This window comes from Bactrocera latifrons, unplaced genomic scaffold (assembly GCF_001853355.1).
Source record: "Bactrocera latifrons isolate USDA-ARS-PBARC rearing strain unplaced genomic scaffold, ASM185335v1 scaffold_15, whole genome shotgun sequence".
Lineage (NCBI taxonomy): Eukaryota > Metazoa > Arthropoda > Insecta > Diptera > Tephritidae > Bactrocera > Bactrocera latifrons.
In genome coordinates, this window is record NW_017534963.1 from 2,175,255 (window position 1) to 2,191,289 (window position 16,035).

At 33.8% G+C, this 16,035-nt stretch overlaps 5 protein-coding genes across 7 annotated transcripts in view; 1 reads left to right on the plus strand and 4 right to left on the minus strand.

Annotated features, from left to right (window-relative positions):
• Nucleotides 1-101: 101 nt before the first annotated feature.
• On the minus strand, nucleotides 102-2,858 carry LOC108965899 (trypsin alpha-3). The gene is made up of 4 exons (XM_018928577.1): nucleotides 2,700-2,858; nucleotides 1,019-1,208; nucleotides 559-844; nucleotides 102-492 (listed from the first exon to the last, which is right to left on the minus strand). The coding sequence occupies exons 1-4, from the start codon at nucleotides 2,749-2,751 to the stop codon at nucleotides 142-144; spliced, it is 879 nt and encodes a 292-aa protein (XP_018784122.1). The 5' UTR covers nucleotides 2,752-2,858; the 3' UTR covers nucleotides 102-141.
• A 504-nt stretch (nucleotides 2,859-3,362) lies between these two features.
• On the minus strand, nucleotides 3,363-5,234 carry LOC108965856. The gene is made up of 5 exons (XM_018928521.1): nucleotides 5,016-5,234; nucleotides 4,686-4,894; nucleotides 4,428-4,623; nucleotides 3,684-4,365; nucleotides 3,363-3,551 (listed from the first exon to the last, which is right to left on the minus strand). The coding sequence occupies exons 1-4, from the start codon at nucleotides 5,092-5,094 to the stop codon at nucleotides 4,079-4,081; spliced, it is 771 nt and encodes a 256-aa protein (XP_018784066.1). The 5' UTR covers nucleotides 5,095-5,234; the 3' UTR covers nucleotides 3,363-3,551; nucleotides 3,684-4,078.
• Nucleotides 5,235-6,505: 1,271 nt separating this feature from the next.
• LOC108965917 (PXMP2/4 family protein 4) overlaps nucleotides 6,506-16,035 on the minus strand; it is a 10,368-nt gene continuing 838 nt past the window's right edge. For all 3 annotated transcript variants that reach the window (XM_018928598.1, XM_018928597.1, XM_018928596.1), the window contains exons 2-4: nucleotides 7,353-7,685; nucleotides 6,887-7,152; nucleotides 6,506-6,829 (exon numbers count right to left, since the gene is read on the minus strand). In XM_018928598.1, coding sequence (XP_018784143.1) covers nucleotides 6,641-6,829; nucleotides 6,887-7,152; nucleotides 7,353-7,482 — 585 coding nt within the window. In that variant the 5' untranslated portion in view covers nucleotides 7,483-7,685 and the 3' untranslated portion in view covers nucleotides 6,506-6,640. The remainder of the gene's footprint in view (nucleotides 6,830-6,886; nucleotides 7,153-7,352; nucleotides 7,686-16,035) is intronic.
• On the plus strand, nucleotides 9,831-13,610 carry LOC108965842 (polyserase-2). Its single transcript, XM_018928497.1, has 5 exons — nucleotides 9,831-10,677; nucleotides 10,791-11,144; nucleotides 11,213-11,626; nucleotides 12,762-13,121; nucleotides 13,180-13,610. Exons 1-5 carry the CDS (start codon nucleotides 10,540-10,542, stop codon nucleotides 13,471-13,473), a joined length of 1,560 nt encoding a protein of 519 aa, XP_018784042.1. The 5' UTR covers nucleotides 9,831-10,539; the 3' UTR covers nucleotides 13,474-13,610.
• Nucleotides 13,706-16,035, minus strand: part of LOC108965916 (protein SYM1-like) — a 6,119-nt gene continuing 3,789 nt past the window's right edge. Inside the window, exons 2-5 of the mRNA XM_018928595.1 lie at nucleotides 15,110-15,279; nucleotides 14,562-14,695; nucleotides 14,284-14,415; nucleotides 13,706-14,226 (exon numbers count right to left, since the gene is read on the minus strand). Of these exons, the coding sequence (XP_018784140.1) occupies nucleotides 13,975-14,226; nucleotides 14,284-14,415; nucleotides 14,562-14,695; nucleotides 15,110-15,257 (666 nt within the window). The 5' untranslated portion in view covers nucleotides 15,258-15,279 and the 3' untranslated portion in view covers nucleotides 13,706-13,974. The remainder of the gene's footprint in view (nucleotides 14,227-14,283; nucleotides 14,416-14,561; nucleotides 14,696-15,109; nucleotides 15,280-16,035) is intronic.

Here is a 16,035-nt window from a genome sequence, read left to right on the forward strand (position 1 = left end):
TAGTAATTGTAAACAAATTTGTTTGTAAAGATTTTAAAAAATATATATTTACATACATATACATATAATATATAAATAATTCTATGAAAATATAAAATCCTACTTATGTATTTACATAAATAAAGTCGTTTATTGTTAGCATTAAAATAAATAACCCATAGCCAATGTAAAACCTAATGATATGAAACCAAATTTAAGTCCCACTGGTGCTGAAGAATTGCGGCTTTCAATCCAATTGCGATAGTAGCTAACATTCGTGTAAATACCAGGGTAACCGGGTTGCGCACAACTATTGCCCCATGACACAATACCGACCAGTTCGTCGTTACAAACCAGCGGGCCACCGGAGTCCCCTTGACACGAGTCGGTGCCACCCGTTAAGTAACCGGCGCATAACATGCCTTCAACAAGACCACTTCCATATGAGACCCTACAAATGCTTTGTTGTATAATGCTTACATTAGCCATCAGCAATTCGGTTGATAGCACACTCTATGCAGAAATAATTATAAAAAAGTTTAGGTGATGTATTTTCCATTTAATATATTTATTACATACCGTTTTAGTTTTACCCCAACCAGACACCTGACATTGACTGCCCGCCGCAATTGAGGAATTACTCAATACAATCGGTGATATAGTCAAATGTGTTTTATTTGCTGGTAATCCTGTCTTTAAGAACATCACACCAACATCATCACGCATTGTATCCAAACTAAAGGAGTTCGTATAAGCAATCGAACTGACAGCCGAAACAATTGTACCATTGACTTGTTTAAAACGATTTTGTGTGCCCATTACAACCATAAATTCGCTTGCCTTCCGATAACGCTTTTTATCTGAGCTGTAATTAGTTAAATTTTTTTTTAATATACAAACGAGTACAATGGCACTTATTTTAGATGAATCTATGTTTGAATTTAAGTTTCTAAACATACTAGAATTTCCTTAAAGCAATGAAATTATTTTTTTTCTTTTTTATATTCAATTTTGTTTTGTTAAGATGTAAATTACTTACTTATATAAACAATGTGCTGCCGTTACAACTTTGTTTGGCCCAATTAATGAACCGCCACAGATATGTCCATTTCCGAATATCCGATCATGTGTCTTGAGCCGTATAGATACTTGAAATTTTGTTCTCGATACAGGTGCCTCTACGCCATTTATGATACGTGGATCCAATTTCGAATCACTCTGTGAGTAAGCTAAGAAAATATTATAAAGTTTTGGTACTTTTCAGAATTTAACAGTTATAAGACAAACTTTGTAGAAGCTTAGTTGTGTTTCCAAAATTTTTTATGCGTCATTCGTTAGCGGTTTATTTAAACAAATTTAAGATCACTATGCTTTTATTAATATAGAAAATTTTCCGTTAATGCAGTTCATTTAATCGCATATCTTCTTATATTATATAATACATATATTTTTTACAGTGAATCAACACTTCCGATATCAGTATTCGCGTCCGACATTGAAAAATGATAAATTTCGTGATCGCCATAATTTTCAATGACAGTCGCTACTCATAACAAATATATAGTTATATTGGAAAATATTATGAATCATTTTGACGTCATTTTTATTAACAATTCAAATAAATGGGCAGGTATATTTCTAGTGATCCTCAGAACTCAAGTGCGTCAACCAAAGTATGCAAACATGAAATCTGCGATGCATGCAGCAAATTCTAAATTGAATCTTTCTGGGCCTTTGCTGCCAATAAGCATGCACGATGCCACAACAGGTTGTTCAGTTTGATAAAAATCCAATAACAGCGTTGAATCACACGTTACGCAATCGTACATAAACAGAATATATTCATTTGGTATAAAAAATTCAAATCAAGATATTTGCTGCTGTTGATAAGATAGTACGTTCAATAACGTGTTTCAAAAGCTTTCAGCTATTGATTATTCGTCATATAATATTGCAATCGTGAGTACTTTTTATACCCTGAACGGGGCATACGGACACGAAGTTTATAGCACACAGAGAGAAAAGTCGGAGAACCTATAGGCGAACTAGCTCCACAGTTTTTGAGACATCAATCTGAAATTTCGCACATGGCCTTTCATCACCAAGAAGCTGCTGATCTGTGGGAATAATCGATATCGGACAACTGTAGCATATAACTGCTTTATACACTGGCCGTTCAAATTGAAGACCTTGTATAGAAACTTTTATTTATTTGCCAAGATGTATTCACGAAATTTGGCAAGAATTATTATATAAGGGAACTTTGCAATCTTCAAACATTTGTTTTAGGTTGGACCACTATAACGTAATAGCTACCATAATAGCTACCATACAAACTGATCGTTCAATATCCAGTACTTGTATGGAAAATTTTTTTTATTTGTGAAGGGTATTGTAGCTGCAGTGCAGAAATAGTTAATTTTTTAATATATTTTTTCAATATATTGTGATTTAAAGCACTGGAATCAAAATCTTATGATATCACTTTCTCTTTATACAACATATACTCAGAATATATATTTTTTATTCTTCTTTTTAAACAGGTGTAACGGTGTTTATTTTAAATTTTTTTCGAATTGGTATATAGCATGTATGTACGTTAGCACCACTGACTGTTTGTATTATCTACAAACATCAACTTCCTCTACAATTATTAATGCATTTCAGAACACAATTTATAACACATTGTTCACTTTTTATAAAATTAAAGGGTTTCTTACATTTTTCAAAACCAATCACCAACACAAATAAAAATAAACTACGGAGTTGCATTATTATAAATATAAAAAATCACTAAGTAACTTCCGAATATGCGAAAAACCAATTATCCAGTGGTTGTGAATATAACCACGCGAGGTCCAAATTCTGTATGAGCCACAATTGTCAATAATTTTTCACATTTTTACCAATAGCGGTAAATTATCAAAAAAAAAAAGAAGAACAAAACAACAATATTCTATTATCAGTAACAGGCAAGTTCAGGATAAGAGTTGTGATAACAATTCAACAATATTCATGAATATATAGTCAGCTTGCTGATTCACTTACAACAAAAACATTGTATAATTCAACTACTAACAATATTTCATTTAAATATTGTGCTATTTATCTAAGTATGCCCAAACGTGTACAATAAATTACGGAAGGCCAAAAATCACTGCTCCATATGTTATCAGTTTGACAATTAATGACATTACGTCATATATGTATTTATGTAGAAGTGAAGAAATTAGTTGAACATAAATTTATATCTTAAAGCAATAAATTATATAAAGATGTATGAATGTATAGCATATGAGTGCGCATATAAGGGATTACGTTGTTATTATTGTTGACTAAACGATTTTTTGATTTTTTTCTGAAAACAGAAAATATTAAAAAAATATTTTATCAAAAAGTGTCTTTATTAAAAAATAATTGGTGTTAATATACGAGCTTACAATAACGTTTCATTGCCGCATTGCACTATTTTCAAATAGTATAGTATAGTATAGTTATCTCTTACTTGACATAGTCTGTTTTACGAGTAGATATGTATATGTTTGCATAAATTTGGACGGATGGTTAATTACCTGTCTCTTATACACATCTAGATGTGTATAAGAGACAGGTATAGTATAGTATAGTTATCTCTTACTTGACATAGTCTGTTTTACGAGTAGATATGTATATGTTTGCATAAATTTGGACGGATGGTTAATTACAATGTAATAGTTGTTTTGTAAATATTCGAGGTACAAATATAAAATATATAGATAAGTATGTTTGTATAAAATTTTTTCAAGTCATTAGCTAAATACAATTCAATTCAACTATAAAATTAAGGCACTTCTTTGCTTAAGAATGTCGGTAACGATATTATTAGAATATATATCGAATTGTGGTTGAACGAACGCTGGCGCACGATGTGTTCAGTGCACATAAAGTTATGCTATATAATGCTAGAGAAGTAATCGTTTTCAATTTGTGAATACGCACTTAAAACTAGTTGAAATCGCAAAATGGACAAAACTGTATAAATTTTTCAGAATACTCTCCCCAATATCAAATACTTCATAAATGTAATATTTAAATTGTTAAAAAGTGTTTCGTTTGTTTTTTATATGTATCCATGTAGACTACGTGAGGTACTATGATGATGTCTGGGCGGTTGATAGCCAGGCTCCTGCATTTCCATTTGCATGACTAAATTTTTCTGTTCACCGCGTAAATCGTATGCATAACGGGCTTCGCGATGCAAAATCATTGCACCCAAACCAAGTGTAATAAAGGACACAACAGCGACTGCATAAGACCAGCCAAGCACATTGAACTTCGGATACATAAGCCAGTCACGACGGTAGGCACAGCCACCAAAAATGCATACAGCCAGAAATAGTAGTAGTGCTGTCAAAGATTTTAACACCAAGACAATTAATTATAGGTGCACAAGAAAGGCAGTTACTTACAAGCGGCCGCTGTACAAAGATAGGAAATTCTAATCATCAACCATTCATATTGCAGCACACCCTTCAAAGGCAGACGTATAACAATTAGTGCCAGCACGCCTAATGATAGGAATGTTAAAAGAAAAGCCAAAGTAACACAAGCCTGTACAGCCATTAACCAACCAGGTAGCAGATACTCTCTAATAACATAGTATTCCTGAAAATATTATTTGAATTTAATTATTTTGAGGCTAAGAAATAGACTGTATAACTGCTCACATGACTGAAAATATTATGACATCCATTGAATTGACGTGGAAATTGGTAATATGGGTATACGAAGTTCCTAAAACAATATTCCCATAAGCCCATATTTTTGAAGCTGCTATGCGTTTCCTCATACGACTCAATCCAGTACGGTGAACAGAATGCCATCATCAGAAAGAAATAAGCCACAAATGTGACCACTCCGCCAAGAACTACACCATCTAAAACGAATTACATTTAAAATTTTGTTTTATAATGTTTACAAATGAATTGGTGAATCAGTATTTGGGGCTGCGACTGCTTTAATTGATCAGCAAGCTCGCAGCTCTTGTTGGCACTCACTTGATGCACGCGGGTAATCGCCTTTTTCAATGCTGGTGTCTGTCGTGTCTTGCGACTGCTGCTTTGCAAAGTTGCGCATTTTTTTGGGTATATAACTTATTTATTTTCGTTAAAACACTCTTTTGTTTAACAACAATTAGAAAATGCACAATCGTAAACTACACAAAAACTATTGTCAACACACAAACACACACACAAGAAAACACCGCCCTGATAAAGGTGTGGACATAATGACGTTGGTAGACGTCAAATGAAATGTCAATTGGAAGTAAACAGTTTGGCAGCCGCTGTAGTGAGAACAAACTGTTGCGCTGCCCTTAAAAACATTTTAATTTCTAAATTTTTTGTAAACACTACAAAATTATATTGTACTCACTTATTTGAAAATATAGTGTTATATCATTATTGTATTAGAATCTTTAATAAAAAATCAATACTATAGTAGCTTTATTTTCATTTCGGTATAAACAAGATGTTGAAACTTAAATAAATTTAGGTTTCTGGGTTTTAGTTATTAATTTGTTTAATGATGAGTTGCAAGTAATAAATTAAAAAATCATTAAATTAAAATTTAACTTAAACTAAAAAAAAAATTATTAAGAATAATTTAATTAAATTTGGAATTTATTTTATTCTTAATATAGCAATTCGGAAAATATTAAATTATAAAATATAATTTATATAAATATTATATGAATAAATTTTTCTGTTTCTCTTCCCAAATACCCGCTTAAAAACTTAAAATTTATTTATTTAAATTTATTTATCAAAAACATCGGATTAAAATCAAATAAAACCTCAAGAAATATGTTATAAAAAATAAATTGATTTTGAATTTATTTTCTCTGCTTTGCGTACTTAGTGTTTTATTATTTTTTGAATTAAAAATTTGGTTTCAACAAATTTAATTTTCAATTTAAAAAATAAAAAAAAAACATTGAATTAAAATCGGAATTGAAAATAATCTTTGTTTTCAAATTTTTTCAATAAAGAACTCATAAATCTTTTGAAATTGACATTTTTATTAATCGAAAATTTAGTTTTCTAATTTGAAATTTACTTTTTTTTAATTATTAGAAAAATTTGTTTTTTAATTTTAAATTGAAAATGTTTTTAATTGAAAATTTTATTTTTAATCCCAAAATCACAATTAAAAATGAAATTTTAAAATTACTATTTMAAAGAAAAGTTTTTAAAAATATATTCAATTGAAATCGGAGTTAAAAATTATTTTTGTTTTAAATTTTTTAATTAAAGAACTCATATCTCTTTCAAAATTTTAAATTGAAAATTTTTATTTAAATTTTAAATTTAATTTTTAATCCTAAAAAAAATTAAAAAATTTAATTTTTATAAATGAAACATTTAATATTTTTTAATTAATTAAAAACTTAATTTTTAATTCCATATATCTTAATTACAATCAGAATTAAAAATTGAAAAATTAATATTTTTCCCCAATTTTTTAATTGAAAAAATCATAGCACTGGTTTAATGCTTCTAAATTTTTTTGTATTTATTTAAAAATTTTTTACTCTTAATAGATTATTACACATACCACAAATTTCAAATAGTTAACTAATCTCGTTGAATTTATAAAAAAATCATGTCAGCTATTCACACCTTCACTTCTTAGCTTCTTTCGACGTGAATATATTATCCATTTCGTCTACATGCTGATGCTCCAGATGCTTCATATAAGCCAGGAAACATGTCCATAACAAACTACAAACACTGATGAAAGGCACTCGATTCTTTTCTGGTACGACGGAGAAATTTATTATGCCAACAACGGGCCAAATTGACATAGCCACCTTTGAAAACACACGTATTTCATGTAATCTTGTGATAAAAGTCATAATTTTTCTCACCTTATAAGTGGGTATGAATTTCTTGCGCACCTCCGCGGCCGCTTCGCCCACGGTCTTCATTTCCAACAGGCTCATTAAGAAATAAAAGCATGTCATGGCAGCTGGTGTGTAGGAAATCTGTTCGACGGCTGTTTTGAAAACCGCCGTGCGCAGTGATGTTCGCGGCCACATGGCGCTGGAAACCTTAATCCAACTGTAAAGCGTGGGCGCTACGAAAAACCCGCCATATAAACTGAAACGTAACGCACGCCACCAATCGTAGTCCGCTAGTGGAAAAATTAAAATTAATTAAAATTTAAATTTCTTAAACTAAAATTTTAGATTTTGAAAACAAAATTATTTAAAATTCCATTAAAWTATTAACAAAAATGTTAATTGATTAAAAAATAAATAAAAAAAATTAAGTTTTCGAAATAAAAAATGTAAACTAAAGATTATTAACAGATCATGTTAAAAAGGTAATTACGCCATCTTCTTCCTTCGAAGGTCTGTTGTATAAGTGAACTTGTCGGCCAAATTAGGCTATATGAAACCATACCCCGTGTAACGGGATAACGCTGTAGCATCGTCTTAAAATGTTGTAAAATGGCAGCCATTTTTATGTTGATTGTTTAATAACACAGATTATTTATTGTTTAATACTCAGTTTATAATTAACTTTCACTTTAAACATTATTTAATAAGAGTTGTTAAGTTTTTGTTTTATTCATATCATCATTCGAAGTTATTAATATATTTTTAAGTATATTTTTCTAATTTACCTATATGAGTATCATGTATTTAACTATTATAAATTATACTGAAAAATACAGAAATTAAAAAATTTGGTTATATTGGAAATATTTTAGAATTTATTCGTAATTTTATCTTTTTTATTGCTTGAATAGTCATGTGGCTCCATAGGCAACCTCAAGTGAGTCGTGTGATGTTCCCTTGAGTCATATTTTACGGTTTGCAAATATGGCGGTAAGCTGGTTTGAGCGAGGATTTTCATCTATCCGACGATCGTATCGCAACGATCCTAGGTACGAGCCGGAAAGCTACGCCATTCATAACCAAATGCAACAACGAAGATTTTTTGGTTTGAACATAGAAAGGGGTTGAAAGTATGCATAATGCTAAAGTGATGATATTCTAATACAATTACCTTAAAATCTTTGATCTTTATTTCTTTCTTCCCAAGGAATTACGCATTTGGCGGAACCGTTGATATCGGCCCACTATAGAATATAAGTGCCATAGAAACACACTGATGGAAAAAAATCAAGCTTTTGTATAGAAAACTTTTTTATTTGTTAATATATCTTCACAAAATTTGACAAAGATTGCCCAAGATAAAACTATAAACTTCGAACATATTATTCTGATCGGACCTTTACACCATATCGTTGCCATACACACTGGTTTCAAGATAGACGAAATTATCTACAACTTTGAAATTATGACTGTCAACCGAGACGCGGGCGATAAGTCACGAGTACGACGACTGTTTGTTTGTTAACAGGAGATATTTCGTCTTGTCCTCGTTCACTACCAGACGCATTAGCTTCGCTTCCTTGTCTGGAGAAAGCAGAACTAATGGGGAAGATGTTGATGTCAATGGTATCATACGTCAACATGTGTACACTCTTATAAAAGATTGTGCCTTCTCGATTCAGTTCGGTAGCTCGAATTATTTATCCAGCTGTATATTGGCAGTCACTATAAGGAGACAGTTCGTCTGAAACCTATCGAACGGTTCGGATAGGTCCTTCTCGATCCTGACGGAGATTTTGGTATTTCTCAACAGACATCACGGCTTAAAGGCAGCTAATTTTCATCCAGTCAAAGGCAGCTTTAAAATCGACAAAGTAGTGATGTGTGTTGATATTCTTTTCACGGGGCTTTTTCAGAATGTGGCACATGGTAAATATCTGGTCAGTTGTTAATTTTCCAGACCTAAAGTCCCATTGATAAGGTCCAATCAGTTTGTTAACGATGAGCTTTAATCTTTCACATTAATTGGGCAGAGCACACCTAAATTCCAATCGTTGTGCATGCTTTCGTCCGACCATATTCTACAAAGAAGCTGACGCATTCTCCTCCTTAGTTCTTTGCCTTTGAATTACTCGGTTGGCAATCCATCGGCCCCGCCGGTTTGTTGTTCTTCAGGCGGGTAATTGCTATTCGAACTTCTTCATGGTCGTGCAATGGAACGTTCGCTCTATCGTCATCGGTTAGGGAATGAGGTTCAGCATTTCCTGGTGATATACTTTCACTGCCATTCAGCAGGCTGGAGAAGTTTTCTCCCCATAATTTTAGTGTGCTCTGGGCATTAGTCACCAGATCACTTCTTAAGGTTCTACTACAGCATACAGAATGAACAATATGAAGTCCTTGTATGGAATTTTTTTTTATTTGACAAATTAGTCATTCAGTTTTTGAAATATTTGATTTGAATTTTTTCACACTCCCTTCCCTTCTCAATGTCTGGGAACCGCCGATATCTGACCATACAAACTGATTGCTCAACGTCCTGTTCCCAAACCAGTCGGGTCTACGTAAATAAAATAGACCCGGATTTTCTTCCGGCCAAGGACTGTCAACTCGGCAGAATTTCACTGCAACAACAACAACATTGATCAACGCAATTTTTCTTGTTTTGGAGTTGACAGCAAAATACATTGACGTCATAAAGGAAATGAGGCGAGAACTTTGTTGACAACTTTGCCAGTTCGTTTCGTGAACATTTACAACTACAAACGGGGTAAAGGTAAAATAACGAATAATTCTAAACTTTTATAAAGGCGTGGCGTAACCTTTATACATTTTTTGGTTTTGATGCTTTTGCAAGAAGGTTACGAGTGCTACTATATACAGGTGGAATTCTTGAATATTTATTTAAGTTAAATTAAAGGGGTAATTAAAAATATTTATATTTTGTTCATTAGGTACACACATATAAAAATATGAGGGTGGGACTCCTTGCTTTGAATTTATTTGCACAACTGTATATTTTAATTAATTTTTCCACACTGAATTTGCATTTGATAACCTTTTGTTAAACTGCAACAATATATGTATGTAAGTACTTCATTTATTTCCGCATGATTATTGCTTTGTGCTCAAAATGATGGCCTTGATTTTGAAAAAGTGCAAGCGCAGTTTTAAACACAGACATACAAATGCATATAAAACTGTGGCTACTATATAACTATAAAAGCTCATACATATTCTTCTAATTCTTTTATTTGTTTTTAAATGCATAAGTAAGTATGTATATACGCGAGTATTTGCGAACCTTTTTGTTTTTCTACCAAATACACCCACTTACCACATAAGGCTGCACACACATACATACATATGTAGACACAAATTCACTGGAAGTCGGTTTTCCACTCTACAGAAATGTGCATTTGCGAGGCACAAACTAAAATGGTACACACATACATACATACATATACATATGTATATGTATAGATTTTCTTATCACTTTTCCATGCAATTGAGGCAAAGGTCGCGTATACGCAACTCCGCCCCATGTTGCCGCAATTAACCTAAATTCGCAGCTATGCAACTCGACCGTCAATTTTTTTGTTGCAATATAAACACGTTCTCAGCGCAAACCTCGATACATTCAGTGCGCAGTCATAACTCACACGCGCCAAACAAACATGGCTCAAAGCAATGGATTTGCACGGCTGTTTTTGTTTTACAGTTTAAGCCTACTTTGCCTAGTTTTCAAGTGCAATGCATTTTATCCGAGAATCGTAAATGGCACACAGGCTAATGAGGGCGAGTTTCCTTTTGTGGTGAGTAAATAAAAATGTGAAAGAAGGGTGTCTTTTATCTAAAAGTTTGAAGTCGAAAAGTTCGCGGCAGTTTTAAGTTCACAACTGACAGTTCTTATTCTCGTTCGGTAAAGGTATCGCTGCGCCGTGCCTCCGATGGGCGTCACAAGTGTGGCGCTTCGCTGTTGAATCGCGTTTGGGTGCTTACCGCGGCGCACTGTGTGGTCAAAACGCAACCCGAGCAACTGAGCATACAATATGGTGGCAATGAATTGGTTGCGAACAGCAGCAAAGTGTCGAATGTCAGTAAGATAATAGTGCATGAAAATTATGAACCGGGAAATTTGCATCTTAACGATATTGCGTTGTTGCGCCTGCAGACGCCACTCAAGTTTGGTGCAAAAGTGCGCGCAGTGCACCTGCCGGCAGCGCAACAGGATACCGCCGAAGCTATGCCCGCAGTGTTGCTTGGTTGGGGACTGAACGCGGTGAGTGTAAAGAAATTTGAAATTTCCCCATTTATCTCACTTAAATGTCGTTCATTAATTTCTTTCAGACCGGTGGCGTCATACAAAAACAACTGCAAAAGGTGCACCTACAAATATTTAGCGATGAAGAGTGTAGTCAACGGCATGGCACACAATTGCACCCGACAACCATCTGTGCTGGTGTGCCGGAAGGTGGTCGTGGGCAGTGCAGTGGCGATTCGGGCGGACCGTTGCTAGTGAATGGTCAACAGGTGGGCATTGTTTCGTGGAGTCGCAAACCTTGCACTGTGGCACCATATCCCGGTGTATTTACGGAGGTTTCCGCCTATGTCGATTGGTTGCAGCAGATGATCGGCAATGATCGTGACGATGGTGATTGGGGTGAGAGCGAAGAGTCGTGGGAAGAATTGACAACGGGAAATCTCATTATAGTGCGTAGTAAAAAGGGTATGGCCAGCTTATTGGCTAAACATAATAAGGAATAATAAATAAAAAAATTTTTTAATTAAAAAATTATTTTGTTTTCCTTTGGATTGAGGTTAGAGATAGCGGAATGCGGATGATGATCACACTATTCCCCCTTTTTCACGTTTTAAAGCGATTTTTCCAGTAAGCATCTCGGTCCACGTAAACTTTGCTGACTCCATTGAAAACTTTAGTCTCCCATCCACCTCTGTTTATCACGATTATATCGAAAAAGTTTAAGAGATTAATTTAAGTGCATTAAAATCGTTTTTTTGTCATTAGTGGGACATATTTTGGTTAACGTTTTGGGTATGAAGTCTACCAGTGTTAGACTTGTATCAAAAGACCTGAATTTTGAATTTGTCGAATAGTGGTCACAAAAAAATGCTTTATAATACAGATAATAACCCTATATGACGTGTTGTGAGTTTTGAAAAATGACGTTGCAACTGTCCAACAATCTAAAAATTAGCCAAAACCGAAAAAAACATAATTCGCTGAAGGAATTGAAGGCCATCCCAGCCGAGGCTTACATCAAGCGTATGGAAATTTTGATTAACCGTTGGCATTGTTTTACTAACTCAAAAGAAAACTATTGGGTTTGTCAGTCAGGTTCAAATTTGATCTATTCCCGTGGATCCGCCCCTGACTCTTGAAATGAGTCTGGCCTTCTCCTTGAACGAAACCCAAAATAATTTTCAACTAAAAGATTTGTCCCTACAATATTTGTGGTAAAAAAATGTAGTTTGTCATTTAAAGAATACCGAAATTTTGGTCTTGCCAAAATTCGACCATATATGCAAAACATACAGATATACTTGATAGTGATCAGATCATTTATCTCCGGGACCCGGGTCAATCACTCAGATAAATTTGAAAATTATAATTTTGAGAAAAAACGCCTTTAAAGATAAACTGATGGAGGCGACTCAACAGAGCGACTATACTTTTGAAGACCGCAATACAAAATTTGTTTGAGATATCGACTTGAAATCTTAGTATTTTATTTTTAAAGGTATAAACTACCGAAATATGAAAGACTTATATTTGTTTTTTACTTTTACATTATATATGTGCGCTTTAATATTAGAAAACACACTATATTTTTCTGATTTTAATATATTGTTTTTTTTTTCAAAACTATCATTAAAGGTCTCATTACGCCATCGTGGTAGCCTACAACATTTTTGTGCTGGAACGCTCATACATCCGCAATTTATATTGACAGCAGCTCACTGTTTAATGTACACAAAGCAGCCCAAAGAAGTGATCATACAATATGGTTCCAATCAACTAAAACCCGCTAAAGCGAAATTAATGAATGTCAGTGAAATAATACGACATGAGGGATACAGTCACACCATAGCAATACACGATTTGGCGTTGCTGAAGTTGGAAAGCGCGATCATGTTTAATGACTTCAATCTAGTAACATCGGCTGAGGGAAACCAATGCTACGAAGCTTTCAAAACGAAGACGCCGGTATTGCTTATCGGTTGGGGTCTAAATGCGGTTGGTTTAGAAACAAATAAGTGTAGTAACTTAATTTACACATCATATTTTCGCTTATTTTCAGACGCACGGCACGTTGCAGCAGCAATTGCAAAAGGTTGAACTAGATTTACTCTCACATGATAAATGCCGCAAGCGCACCCAATCACAGCTTTACAGCTCAAATATATGTGCTGTAGCAGCCGACGGCACGCAGCAGGGACAATGTAACGGTGACTCTGGTGGACCACTACTTCGGAATAAGCAACAAATTGGCATCGTTTCGTGGAGTCTAAAGCCTTGTGGCGCTTATCCTGGCGTGTTCACGAATGTCGCTTGTTATGAGCAGTGGATAAGGGATTATATTGGGTAGTCGAAAAAGTCTTTTAGTATTTTGTCATACGACAAAATAGTGTTGGGAAGGTAATATTGGGAAGGTAAGATTTTAAGCTTCATTTATCCAAATAAAAAAAATTGATTTGTTGTTTATTATTAGTAATTCCCTTCATTTGTCTTTTCGCGTCATCTTCGTAGCAAAAATAAACCGATTTGAGCGACAAGAGAGTCCCGGTGTGAATATAGTCTAAGAAATTGAAAAACTCAAGTTATTTGTCACTAAAGCAACACTTTATTTGTCGTTAACATCTTTAATAATCCCAAATTATATATGTATGTTTGCTTATATCATATATGTATGTATGTATGGAGGTAGGTACAGTCGTATAAATATTATATAAAATATGCATGTAGGGTTTCAATAAGCGTATAGGTATAATCACAAATATTTGTTAATTCTAGCTACAAATATGTATGTATATATATGTAAGTATGCCCGTAAGTGCATGTAAGTACGTGTGTGTAAGCGTTTCAGTCATCATAGCGCGAATGCATTATTAACTTTTGGTATAAAGCTCTCATTCTTCAGCACCGGCAAATGGTGTTGGAATTGTTTCAGCTGCTGTTTCGGCATGTGTTCGTTCAGTTGTGCTTTTTCACCCTGTTTCTGCATATGAGCCAAGAATGTTATCCAGAAAAGACTACAAAAACTAACAAATAAAATGCGATTAGGTTCGGGTATTAAGCCGAAGTTAATTGTCTGCAAAACTGGAATGATGAAAATGGCAATCTGAAAGCAGAATGTATTATTTTTTGTGTTGGAAATATTAAATGATTTCAGACATACGCGAAGGGTTTTTGGGAATTTATCTTTGACTTCTGCTTGAGCTGCTTCAATGCCTTTTCCTTCCAGCAAAGTCATGCCGAAGTAGAAGCTGGTGCTGGCGAATGGTGCGTACGAAGCTTGCTCAACGATGGCCTGTTGAACAAAATGGAAGCATGTTAATGATCGTGTGCTTAAAAAATCACCAGTGAAGGTAAATATAAAGCGAGATCTTATTTCCTTTTTTTTTCAGTAGGAAATTGTGATCCATAAAATTTTGATAACGTAAAAACTCCGCTTACCTTGAGCGCTCCAATACGTAAATTCGTTTGCGGCCACATTGCGGAGGCGACACGCAACCATCCATATAAAGTGGGCGCCACATAACAGCCTCCGAAAAGTCCAAAACGTAGTATGCGCATCCAATCATAATCCTCTATTTTGCCGAAAAGGAATAGAAAGTTATTGAATATAAATAGTATTTAAATGGAAAAAATCGATCAAAACTGACTCGGACTGATTTTCCAAAGGAATCACGGCTAAGTGCTTAGCTTAAGTTCATAAAATAGATGCTCGAAAATATAGCTGATGACATGACCAGTTGTGAGTTTTTAAGATCGACGTCGGAACTGTCCAACAATATAAAATGAGTCGAGGCTTATATCAAGTTTTTGTTAGTCCGGTTCAAATTTGATCAGAAGTGAAATACGTGTGGCGCTGTGAGTTTTGGAAAATGACGTCGGAACTGTCCAACAATATCAAAATGAGCCGAGGCTTATTTCAAGTATATCGTTTTATCAATTCGGTTCAAATTTGATCAGATCTTAAATATATCTTGCACCATACTTACTTAGCTGTTTGCCTTCGAGTGTTTGCTGCATGAAACTACTCGTCGGCCATACAATCGAATAAGCGATAACACCTTTGGCCAGGGGATGAGCAGAAGCGAACAGGCGCCATTTTGATTTCAAAAAATTAACAGTCATCGGTACAACCATTTCGATTTACACAAATTAGACACTAAATATTAAAAAAACAACAAATTTTATATACATACATACATGTTTATGGCTGCTGAAACACGAAAACGGAAACGGAAATTTGTTTGCGGAAACGTCAAAATGCACTATTTCGTTTTTTTTTTTTTGTAATAACTTTAAGGTCACCAAAACACAAAAACGACCAACAGTCATTAACCTCGAAAATTTGGCAAGAGAGAAACTTTTATTCGCTATTGCAGACATACATATATTTATATACTTGCAATATATACAATTATGTATGTATGTGTTTTATATTAATTTGAATGACGAACAGCTGTGCCGATTGTAGACTAGACGGTGCCGCTGTTAAAGAGATCGCTTCCCATTTGTATAGCTTGCACGTAGCGGGGGTGCATATACAGATGCATATGCGTATTTACATATGTACGTGTGTGCACCATTTACTTGTTTAATAAACAGCATATAACGAAAATTTGGATTTTCACCAATTTCTTTCATACAAGTTTTCAGAAAAATTGTAAAAAATACTTCGTAAAATTTGTTTATATTATATATACATACTTACTTAATTGTAGATATAATAATTTTTCATATGTGAATTTGCATTTCTTACATACATGTGTACATTAAATTATATTTTAAAAATTATTTCTATTAATATTTTTTGTCTCATAGCACTCTCCTAATTAATTTCCTTGATTTTCCGGTTATAATTTTTTTCCAAAAAAATTTCAAAAAATTTAAAAAAAAAATTTAAAAAAAATTTCAAAAT